The sequence below is a fragment of the Myotis lucifugus genome, unplaced genomic scaffold, assembly GCF_000147115.1.
Source record: "Myotis lucifugus unplaced genomic scaffold, Myoluc2.0 scaffold_3, whole genome shotgun sequence".
Classification (NCBI taxonomy): Eukaryota; Metazoa; Chordata; class Mammalia; order Chiroptera; family Vespertilionidae; genus Myotis; species Myotis lucifugus.
This window is the reverse complement of record NW_005871051.1, coordinates 10,650,827-10,663,307: the sequence shown is the minus strand read 5'-3', so window position 1 is coordinate 10,663,307 and position 12,481 is coordinate 10,650,827. Positions and strand designations below refer to the sequence as shown.

The 12,481-nt window shown below is 44.2% G+C and overlaps 1 protein-coding gene across 5 annotated transcripts in view; it reads left to right on the top strand.

The window, feature by feature from the left end:
• KLF7 (Kruppel like factor 7) overlaps window positions 1-11,107 on the top strand; it is a 95,055-nt gene extending 83,948 nt beyond the window's left edge. For 4 of the 5 annotated variants that reach the window (XM_014462047.2, XM_023760587.1, XM_023760594.1 and 1 more), the window contains 2 exons: window positions 28-151; window positions 4,926-11,107. In XM_014462047.2, the coding sequence (XP_014317533.1) occupies window positions 28-151; window positions 4,926-4,977 (176 nt within the window). In that variant the 3' untranslated portion in view covers window positions 4,978-11,107. The remainder of the gene's footprint in view (window positions 1-27; window positions 152-4,925) is intronic. The other variant, XM_023760597.1, reaches the window with a different exon arrangement.
• Window positions 11,108-12,481: the final 1,374 nt, after the last annotated feature.

Sequence of the window (12,481 nt, the reverse complement as noted above, 5' to 3'; positions counted from 1 at the left end):
CCATGGTCATTCCCTCTCTTCTTGCAGGTGAGAAGCCTTACAAGTGCTCATGGGAAGGGTGTGAGTGGCGTTTTGCACGAAGCGATGAGCTCACGAGGCACTACAGGAAACACACAGGTGCAAAGCCCTTTAAATGCAACCACTGCGACAGGTAAAGAAACGTTGAAGCTTCTGGATGCGGGCGGGGGGGGAATGGGGGGTTGGATGGGGGGCTGTCTAGTGCTCTTGGATTCATCACAAGCTTCAAACTTCTCTCTCAGAGTCTTGGATTTGGGGATGCCTTTTACTTCTTCACTGAGAAAACCATTGAGAAAGGGGTGCCTTCTTGCATGTAGTCAAAAGATAATGTGAATTCTTGGTTCCGTTAGACAAGCATTTACCTGAACGTTAGCTTTGGGCCCGGGACCAAGTTAGTCACTAGATATCAATAAGACACGACTCCTACCCCTGAGGAAATGAGGAGACAGATCATTTTAGTATAATGTGAAGAGTAATAGGATAGAGAATGGTTACCTGTAGCTGATTCTTCTGATCTTTTTATTAACATCAATACCATTTTCCCTCATCCTTTAAAATGCGAAAGAGCAGAAAGCCTGCTTAACAGAAGAACGGTGAGGTATAAGGCCTTCCTCTGAAGTATTATTAGACATGAATTTACTGAAGACAGTTCCCACTCTTTGGGGGCCTGTACCATTCTTTCTCCTTTGAAAATAGGCACAAAGGTCTTAACGACGGAGAGGCTTTGAGAATTTATCCTGTAATTCCATCTCAAACCTCCAGCGTTTGATAGTGGAAGAAAGAGCACGTAGCAGCAGAAAACTACACTAGTAATAGTATCTGACAGCCTTGGCATTATCAACCAATAAACCCCAAAATGGAGACTCTGCAGGCCAAGGTGAAGGCAGGATTAGGTTGAGACATAATCAAATAATGGGCTTGCATCTGAGCGTGTTATCCTTCTAATCCTATTTCTGTGTTTAGAAGGAAGCTTAAGAAAATTAACCATCTTTTTAATGCAATCCTAAAGGTCTTGGTTATGATGAGAAAAATGCTTCTAATACGATAAAAGCCCTGAGAGCCTCAGGGTTCCCGGCTCGGCCAGCCGCTCACAGGGTGGCAGGAGGGGCCGCAGGATGTCCAGGGAGGCCTGGCTCTCCTCGGGAGGAAACGTGATGGCTTCCTGCCTCCCGGGCCCGGTGCCGGCCCCTCCCCTCCCAGGCCTTCCTCTGGAGCAGCATGTGTTTGTTTGGAGACCAGGTCAGGGGTGGCCACGTCTCCCAGGTGGCCTGTTGGCTTGGTGCTCCTCTAAGATGCTTATAAAGGAGCATTCATATTTTTCCTCCTTTTTTTTTCCTTCTTCCTGAAGAGGCTATTTTCCTCTTATCTTCATTCTTTAAGAACTAAATAAAGCCCCCATGCCTTCTGGAGCCCTGAGATAACCTCCCCCCCGGGCCTGAGGAAGTCCACTTCTTGATGCTATTGTCCCTCGTTTCTTTGGAGCTTTCTCCTGCTACCCAAGAACACAACCTGTTTTTCCATTTCTATCCCATCACTTAGAAGTCCCAGCCGCTCTTCTAAGTATCTATAGTTAGTCATGTTTCTCCTTGTTTGACAACTGCCCCCAATTCCCACCTCAAGTTTATTCCTCTCTAGCCCTGGCCATTGATAAAGAAGCTGCATAGATGGGGATTCTTTGTCCACAGTCCCTTGAGGAAGAGCATTACATCCACTTAGCTGTCAGATATGGTATAGGAGGCGCGCGCGCACACACACACACACACACACACACACACACACACACACACTCCCATCCCTGAAGGGTGGCGAGGCTGTTCCCGGTCCTTGACGATTGAGATTGCACATTATGGATTGCCATCATCCTTGGAAATGGGCAGAGAGTGTTTCTGTCTTCAAGTCAACTGGCTTACTGTGAAATTTACAACTGTGTAGCCGTTGACATATCCAGATTAAATCTGATTGTGTGATTTATGTGAGAAATAATTCAGACCCACTAGATATTTCAGGGAAGGATCTGTCAGAGATGGGCCATCTCGTTGCTTTATTTTCTTCATCAAAATATAGGATGGCTTCTGGAGCTAGAAATGTTCGAAGCAGATGGTGCACGCTCTGTGACATGGTATTTGGGGAGACTGTGAACAGCCCAAAGTCCTGCGGCCCTGCCAGTCGCCCGCGCATTTTCAACGGTGTCGGAAATGAGGGGCTGGACCCTCGGTGGTGTCTCTGACGGGCAGCACCTTGCCTTTCCATCGCAGGGATTGTGCTAAGAATAAAGCAGGTCTGGGCGGTGGCATCGGGAAGTGGAGTGGTCCCAGAGCAGGTGAAAGGAAAGCCTGGGGTGACCGGGGAGTCTTCCTTAGAAGACCTTTACCTTCAGAAACAGAGGGCATCTGTAGCCCTTCACAGGACACGGGGTCCTGTTGGCACCACAGGGTGTATGAGCACGAGAAACCTACTTCTTGCCTCTTCTACTTGGAGCAATCAGACCACCTTATTTAGAAGCTAAGCTAGAATTGGGGTTTCCTTTCCTGAAAGCATGGACCATGTATACTTTGATGTATAAGCTAGAATAAAACAGACATGTGTTTGTTTGTTTTGCTAACATTTAAAATTGCTGGATGCCATTAAAAAATTTCTGTATTTCTGGCTTTGTCTGGAAAAATCAGACGATGTGCCCATAATATCCTGGAGCCGAGTAGTAATCAGTACCCACTGGCACTGGCCATGTGATCACTAATTCCACCAAGTTCCCGCCACTCCCTGTGGTTTCCCAACAGGAAGGCATACCGTCCGTTGACATGGATCATCTCCCCTGCTCTGTTGTCTGCTCTCACAGAAAGCAGTATTTCCTCGCCTTGTCCAAAGTGGAGTCAGATAGGGCTGTTTCTTACACTGGACCCTCTGCCCGCATTCACTTTACCTGCCTGACCCCCGAAGACATTGGGTTTTGTGACCTCTGGCTTCGGGTTTGGGTTGGGGGAGAAAGCAAGGGGGCAGCTCTGCCATTTCCTTACCATTGGACTGAGCCTTGCAGCCCACCGAGTGCCCAGCTGCTAGAGCAGTGATGGCGAACCTTTTGAGCTCGGTGTGTCAGCATTTTGAAAATCCCTAACTTAACTCTGGTGCGTGTCACATATAGAAATTTTTTGATATTTGCAACCATAGTAAAACAAGGACTTATGTTTTTTATATTTATTTTATATATTTAAATGCCAAAAAAATGAGTTCGCGTGTCACCTCTGACACGTGTGTCATAGGTTCACCATCACTGTGCTAGAGGATGGATCTTGTCTCTCAGCCCATTGCATTCGGCTGCCGATGGCGGTGAAAGTTCTCTGCTTCCGAGAGTCACCTCAGCACAGACATAACCCAGGGAGACTGCCCCAGGGTAGCATCTCCAAGAGCCCCAGGGTAGCAGAGGAGGTATTTTGATTGTTGAATCAGCCCACTTATCGGTGGTAAGAAATTATCAGCCCATATCTCGCTCTTTGGTGCCCTAGAGAGTTGCTGTTGGCTTACTGCTCACCTGCCCATCCTGTGCCTTTTTCATGAGCAAGAGAAACGACCATAGAGGTTCAACTGGTTCTCTGTAATGAACAAATTTCAGTCCTTAAGGACCTTCTTATTTAAGGTCATCTGCCTGCTATATACTCGGAAATACCCTCTGGGGTTCTATTACCCTTAGAGTTATTTGATTCTGCATTTCTCGATGCTGAGTTTATCTGTTACCTTTTACTGTTCCTATGAGGAGTAGGTATAAGTTAACAAATATAAATTAATCACAAGTAAGTAGCTTGCTGGTATATTGCATTTAAATAAAACCTCAATGGTGAGGAACCTAGTCTAATGCTAAGTATCATGTGCTTCTTAGAATTTGAGCAAATAATGATGCTAGTTTGATTCTGGTGGGGTGCAATTACATTTCATATTATGTTAAAGATCTGTTGTTGTTGTTTTTCCACTTTTTTTCCTGAAAGAAATGGAAGGCTTCTACATATATTGCTAGATACCTAGCACAGAGTAGGCGATTGGTAAAGGCAGAATAAAAGTCCAGAACATCATTTGCATTACTGAACAGTTACTTCAAATGAAGTGGTGTATCAATAGTACTATTTTCCTCCAAGTTCCCAGAATATAGAAAGGAAAGGAAAGAGGTTTTGTCCACTGCCTAGTCCTCTCCTTCACTCCTTACCTTCTCAGATCCCCGTGTCTCCCTTTTAAACAGGCAGATTGCTTTGTCTCTGCTTTGTTTCTTTCTCACACATTGTTTCCAAAGCATTTGCATATTCATTTCTTCTTTAATGATGACAATTATGCCTGGCTGGCATGGCTCAGTGGTTGAGTGCTGACCTATGAACCAGGAGGCCACGGTTCAATTCCCAGTCAGGGCACATGCCTGGGTTGCAGGCTTGATCCCCAATGTGGGGTGGGCAGGAGGCAGCCAATTAATGATTCTTTCTCATCATTGATGTTTCTATCTCCCTTTCCCTCTCCCTTCCTCTCTGAAATACAAATATATTTTTTTAAAAATTTTAAATAATGACAATTATGATAATAATAGTTAACATTCATTGAGATCTTACTACATGCCAGGCAATAGTTTAAGCACTTTACATAGATGGTCTCATTTAATTCTTAGAACCAAGCTATGAGGTGAGTGCCATAATGATCACCATTATACGGAGGAGTAATTAAGGCCCAGAGATGTTAAGGTGCTCAGAGTTACACAGCTTTTGGGTGAGCTGGGATTTGAACCCAAGCAATCTGACCCATGAGCTCACCTTCCTAACACACTGCCTTGTTTCTCAAAAAAATAGAGTTAGGGTTAATCATTTTCTAAGGGTGATGGAAGTTGAGTTCCTTACCTAGACCTCTCTAAAATCCTTGTTCTTGTTTATATTCCTTAGGTGTTTTTCCAGGTCGGACCATCTTGCCCTCCACATGAAGAGACATATCTAAAAAAACCTAAAGGCCAGAGTTGCCACGACATCGGCCGTTGTCTGAAGGAAACGCCATGGGGCAGGGGGCTGGACTTCAGGCGGGGCCCCATTGCCTCGCAGAAGAAAGTTCTCACTTCTACACCTCTGTGTACACACACACACAGTCACACACTTACACACACGCTGTCACGCACAGACCCCCCCACACACTCACTATCATGCACTCAGCTATATTTAAAATATATACGGCTATTCTTCATGCCTTGCCCTAGCCAGAAGATAGAAGAAAACGAAGAAGAAGGAGACCAGGTGAACTCAGCAAGGCAGACTGGCTGCTCACGTCAGCACTATTGGAATTATTTCCCGCTGTGGCCAATGGAAAGCAAAGCAAATGGATGTGACGTTTCTGCAGGTGGACAGCCGTAAGAGGGGCTTATCTCTAACTTGCTTCTCAGTGCAACTTGATAGGAGAACACGACGTCTTAAAGTTGCATATGTGTAGCACTGTTTCTTTTTAAATAGTTGGGGGAAAATGACCTAGAAAACCAAATTGCAGTTTGGTAGCCAAAATTAACTCTTGGTTTATTTGTCCTTTGTGTGTGAAAAGTCCTACTATTCCGTGCGTCCGACTTGCTCAAAGAACTGTTGATCAGTTTTGGTTCTTCTTAGCACCACTGAGATCTTTCCAGTCGATACCAACGGCCTTAGCGGCGACAGACTCTGGAATACACCTTACACCTTTCTGGCCTGCATTTCTCTAGACTTCACTCGTAAGGGAGGAGTTTTCTTTTCTTACTTTTTGACTCTTGCACACCATATGCACTAGGGATTCTGGAAACTTCTAGCATGACTGCAAAGTGGCCAAGAGAATAAAGTCCTTGATGATAAATCACAGTCTATCCCTTGAGCCTCACCTATTGCCAGTGCTAGATTTTTTTCTTTTTAATCTCTCTGTTTTTGCTAATGAAAACTTGAAAAGCTTATTTGGAAGCTTAAATGTTTTATCTTTTCTCCATGGACTAAACCTCACCAGGACTCTCTCTCAGCACCTGGATGTCCAGCTCTCAAAGCAGCCAATCAGATGGGACATCACAGTCCTCTCATCCCCTTGAGGCATCATGACCTCAGCTCGTAGTGGTCCACCCCGTGCTGTGTGTCATTGCTGCCCTGTATCCAGTTTCAGCATAGATGTTGCTAGTCTCAAAGGGCAGCTGCATATTGAACCTAACTCTGGGTTATGACCTGACAAAAAGCCAAAAATATCACTCTTTCCAGGAGTGGGGAAAGTGGAAGATGCCTCCCAAGTCTAGTGACTTCAAAAACATCATCTATCTTCCTCTCTCATGCCCACTGAGCTCATGTTACTCCACTTGTTAAAACACACAATTCAGAAATGCCATTGTGGGAATGAAGGGTGGACATTCAAGGAAAGGGTTGAGATGTTTCTCTAACCGTCTGTCTAAAAGGAGAGACATATTTCTAATTTATTTTCTGGCTAGGCCCTTCATGACTTGTGACCTAGAGCACCCAGGATCAACAGAGGCCTCACGTTTATTCTGCAAACTGACTCCGAAGGGGTTACATTCCTTACTTTTCATCCCCCACACACATCCAATATCGGTCTCTATCTACCCGCATTCTTAGCTAGCTGGCACTGGCCTCAACTCCAAAGACTGCCTTTAGGACCATTACATGGCCTATGCAAGCAAGTGGGGTGGTTATTAGGACAGATTGTATATTTTGTATATTCTGGGACCATCCCTTCAAGACACGTCTAAAAAAACAAAAATGGCACTTGGTCCACACATGGTTGCTGCTCCTTCATACCAGCTGGCACCCCCCCTGCCCTCCTTTGACTGTTTGACTCGTTGACTGTTAAAATGCCACCCCATACCTATTTGGGATGCAAAACTGAAGTCTTTAAAAGGAAATAATAATATAAGAAACACAAATACATTTATGACAGCAACCTTCAAGATCCTTGGCATTTGGTTTCTCAGCTTTCTGCAACCTTTGGTTTCACTGAAATGTTGAATCTACTCATCTGAGGGTAAAGGAGTCTCCTCGTCACAGAGGTTGTAGCTGCCAATTGGACAAATGGGGCATTCTGAGGTCTGGCCCTTAACCTTTACTTTCTCCTTTTCCTTTTTTTCAATTTAGACCAAAAAACAAACAAACAAACAAAAAAACACCAACAAAAAATAAATAAAAACCCACAACAAAATAATGACAATAAAAAAACCACCCTAAAACACACACACACACAAAATCTGCCCATTTGCCAGAGGCAATTATGTATATGTTAGTTGAAGGGTATTTTTAAAAAATCAGTTTTATTCCAAAGATTTAAAACTAGACATGACTTAGAAACAATTTCTGGAGCACTGCTTGCTGACAATCTCGTAGTTCTCTACTGCATTTGAGTGCATTTTGTGGCCAGTCCATCGGGGCGTGCCATGGGGTTATATTTGAATGTGTGGTGCATCCTTTGTGGATGAAAGATGGGCGGGGGGACCTTGAACCTCGGCTGTATTAAACTGTTGCGCCTCCAGTCAGTGTACTAGATGAAACTTTAGATACCCCAGATTGTGTTGGTTCACTGGTCTCCCTTCCCATAGTAGCCTCTAGCAGGAATGTCCACACACACACTGGTGATGGCGTTGGCCGTGGCTGCCACCATTTACAAATGTTCTTTCCCCAGCGGGAGCTGGTCTGGCCTCTCGAAATGCTATTATTAAGGGTTTAGAATATTTAATTTAATTTTTGAACCGACCAATGCAAGGCTCTATTAAAAAGAAAGTTAAAGAATGCAAAAGAGGAATCATTGCTTGTTTGCTCCCTGTTGTCATCTGCGGTCTGGAAAAGACCTTATTTGAATGTGGCGGAACAAAGGCCCTTTGGTCCTCATCAGTGTCTGAACTGTTCTGGAATTCCTCTCTCTCTCTTGTATCAGTGAGGTCCTTTGTAATCTGCCCCTGACCTTTCTCAGAGCAGGGGGCGCTGAACCGTGATGGTCGGGCTTGCTTGCTTGCTTGCTTGCTTCAGAGTCATCTGTTGACGGTGAGAATTGGCCTGAGAATTTGGTGGGTGCTAAGGGTATGGCTTGGAAACTGTTCTCTAGCGGAATTGACACCTATGAATGATAACCAGTCCTATCCACGGGAGCGGGGGTACAGCCCCAATCATTTGGAAGCGGATTTGTGATACAATGCCCATCATCTCCAGAATGGCAGAGGTGGCGGGTAAGAGCCTGCTGGAGTGAGCAGGCTTCCCAAGAAATGGCCTGGAAATGTTTTGCTCCCAAAAGGACAGGTTGTTTAAAACGGTGCTTGAATGGACATTTGAAACACATCAAACTGCTTTCTCGCTTCCATTGTTACCTCCTGACAGTCCAGGGGACCCCAGATTGGAAAGGAGAAGCGTGACGCGGTGTTTCTTGTGATTGTCCCTCGAGCACACTTAATCCAGGGTTCAGAGTCCGATGTAGAGAACAGCGGTGTTTCTAAGCCACTGACAAATTTTGGTAATTTTCTTTATTTCAAGTTGTGCTTCTGTCTCCTACCACCCGGCTGTAAGTCAAAGACGTGGAAACCTGAAATGATATGCTGTTCCTAGCTACTGGCCTCCTGCCCCACTAACGGTTAATCTGCCCAACCTAACGCCTGGTGGTGATGACTATTACGTTTGGATGGTCGGATTCCATGACAAAGCTGCATTTTATAAAAAGATCGGAGACCCCAAAATGATCTTCGTGCTGACCATTTCTTTCTCTCTACGTGCTTTCCCTTGCAAAGCCCTTCAAATCCCCACCTTCTCCCCTCCTGCACCTCTTGTGCCCTTTTTACATCTTTGATCACCTGATTCTAACAGGGTAAAAAGACAGCCAACCTCACGCATGATAGCAGAACTGATTCCTATGTTTTAAAAAATCTTCTTTGAGTCTAGAAGCCAGAGAAGATTTTTTAAGGACTTTAGTTTGGGATAAACTTCCAGATGAGCCATGTCTATTTGCATCAGAGGGGACATGGGACTTTCAGGGCGACTAACCCAGGGCCCGCGAGCATTCTGCCCCACTCCTGAATTCTATGGCAAAGTAAAAAAAAAAAAAAGGAACTTGAATGGCAAGAACAAGAAAACCTAGTGATTAGTTTTATTGGTTCAAAATGGTTTCCTCTATGGAAGGCACTTCGTAAAAGAGAAAATACTGTGCAAAGTGCTTTTGTCTTCTCTGTTGCAGAAGTTGGTTTTAGGAGAAGGAAGAAGGGAGGGGAAAGTCAGAGAGATGCAACTTACTCAATTACAAAAATCAGGTTCATTGTTTCTTTTTAAAAAATCTTAGGAGGGCCAGCATATCTGGCCACTTTTGCACCCAGATCTTTGCCAAAGTGAAAATTCATTAAGTAGACCTGGTTGCGGAAGTGTTACCTGGCATCTTCCGGAAGTGACCACCTGCCAAGCGTGGGGTGGGGCAGGAGGAGAGAATTTGCATTCTGGGTCTGGATTAAATTTCGGTAAACATGGTGATGTCTCAGTTTGAAAACGAGAGGGCCTGAGTCTAGTCAGTGCCTCTTTGATGGCCTGCTTTCCTCAGTGAGAATCATTGGGAATACTTGAGATGAAACAAAAAAGAGTGTCCAAGGAAGCAAAAACTGCTTCTCAGTGTGAGATCCCATGACCAACTGCCTGAGGCTTCAGGGTTTTCTCTTGCTTTGAACACTTTCTCTTAAACCTCCTCTGTGGGTACCTAATAGATCCCAGAAAGGGCGATGATAAAGCTGCAATTAACTGTTGTGTGCACCCTTCCGATCTAGTACTGTATTCTTCAGGTGTTTTCCATTTAAGTACAAGTCCTCGGGGAGCAGGTATCCAACACGGAGAGAGAAATCCTAGGCCATCGCTTCACAAATATCCCAAACAAGATAACTCTTTTCAAACAGGGCTCCCTCTAAGGGTCATGAGGGAAGGTCGATCCATTCTTTGTTGGGGACTGTTTATACAATTTTTTTCAACTGTGAGCTTTGAAATCGTCAATTGCTTTGACTCCAGCTTCTGTCTACTGCCATAAAATGGACCCCACGTCAGAATAATGAGGGTGGTATGTCTGCACACACCTGGATGTGTGCACACGTACCTATTGTACCTTCGCAGAAGGAAAACAGGCTACTGACGTTGAAGAGGAGTAGCCACCAGTGCCTAATATCTTTCTGGGGGGATGGATGCTTATAATTGCCAGTATATTGAAACCACACTGGGAGTTCCACATAAAGGGGAAGGGCTGAGGGTGGGGAGAGGGGACCTTTTCATCCTAGGCCTTTGGACCAGACAGAATAAGTTCTGCAAATCTAGGTCCTCAGAGGCTTTTGGGCTCATTGGCTGGTTCTCAACCTTTTTTTTTTTCTCCCCCAGCATGCATTTCCTGTACTCAGACTTAAGTTTCTTATCTTCCACTTCTGCTTCATTCCAGGGAGGAAAAGTACACCTGTTATGGCCAAGATCTCCTTGCTAACACAGAGGCAAAAATAAATGTTTCATGTTTTTGGAGCCTCCCCTTCCTTTCCACACATCTCCCCAAACTCCTCCTCTCTCGTCATCCCCTCCCTACTCCCACCACTCGACTTCCCAGCCACCACCATTTTTCTTTCAAATCTCTATTATCCTCTCAACAGTTGGCTTGAAAATATTTATTTTTGCACTATACATTTTCTTTTTGCCAGATGTGTCTAACAAGTGTGTTTGGAGAGACCTACTCCCAGTCCCGCCCCTCCCCCACCTCCCCGGTCACATTCTCTCAGGCCTTCTCTGGTATTTATAATATATCACAGAAGTACCCAGTCTTATAGCCCTCGGTTATGCCTTTTTTTGACATTTTATTTTTTTTAAGCTTTTTATATATATATAAATATAAATATATTACTTTGTCGAGTTTTTTTGCTGTACAAAAGTCTTAAGATTTAAAACTATTATTTGTATTATATGATGGTGGTATGTTAATGTTACAAAATTATTAATGAAGAAAAAATTTATTTTTGTTACTGGTCTGTTTCATAATTCTTTTTTAAATTGGTATATTGTAAGATATCTATGCAAAAAATGTTATGTGACGCATTTTTATTTAAGAATGTAATATGTGTAATAAACAGTAGAATGTGTTTGGCCGTGGAATGCCTTACTCTATTTCTCCCTAGCTTATTTAATTGGGAAAGAAAAATCCTCAGAGACACAAATGGGTCCTTATATATCTCATGAGAATTTTCTTTCTCGGAGAGAGAAAGGGAAGGCAAAAGACCATATGAGGTCGTTTTTCTTTGTTTGGGAGGTTTTGTGTGTGTGTGGGGGGGGGGGGTATGTATTTTATGGTTTCAATGAAGTGGCTCAGTGCCAGATAGGATGGAACACTGAAGACGGTTTATTTCTTCGAGGGGAGGAAAGAAGCATATTGTTGGAGGTTATGAAAAGCAATATTTTAGAGCGAGGTGGGTTATGGGATGTTATTTGTTTAGGGGGTCAGAGGAGGCTTATTGAAAGCAGTTTATTTCGTGAGCAAGGGGTAAAGTTTGTTCTGGGATAGTGTTGAGTGGAAGTATATTTGGAAAGGATGACGAAGCCATTAGTGGAGGAGCGAAGAAGGGCACAGGTGAGGCAATACTTTAGGTGAGAGGTGGGAGGAGTCCATTTACAGGAGGTAGTGGATAGCCAGGTGGGGAAGAGCTGACTAATCAGAGGCAGAGGAATTTGGGTGCCTATCCACGGTAGAAAGTTAGGTGCAAATATAAGCTGTCTCAAAACACTGAGAAGAGGAAGAGGAAAGGTGTAGGGAAAATGCTCAGAACTAAAAGACCACGGGCTAAAATCTCTTCCACAAGTGATTTCCAGGAAAGAACATCAAAGTAAGGAGGACGGTGGGGAGTCTACCTGGTGTTATTATCCCAGCATCCCTTGCAGGGTGATTCCCCAAGAAAAGGTGCATCATTCACTGGAAACAATAACTGCATCTGTCATTTTCATGGGACACAGCACTACTCAAGCTTTCTTATCACACTTTGGACTTATGGGAAAGGGTACCGTGGTGAATCACTTCTATCCTCCGTCAAATGAATCTGACAAACTTTGCAATAGATTTTTACGTGCAAGACTGGCTGCAGCAACTAAGTCTGCATTGGTACAGTCATGTCTGGGAACAGGGAAGCAGGTGTAAGGAGTGTTGCAGTGGGTTTGTCACGGAAGCTGAGGGTTTGTGTTCTCACCCTAATGAAACTTAAGGTGAAGAGAACAGTGGATGCCGCAGGGGCCAGGAAAATGGTTTTGAAAATTGTAAACATCAGCTGTCACATCTTTCAAGCAGGTAAGTGAGCAGGTAAGGGCAACCCAAGATTAACTGATAAGAAACTACGGGATCCGGTGGGAAAGACTGAGGACCCGGAGTTTGTAGTCCTGCATACTGGTCCCTGGTCATTCGTAGATCCATGACTAGATGAGTGATGGAACCATCTCAAAACCAAAGTTGTTTGCCTAGAAATTTCTTG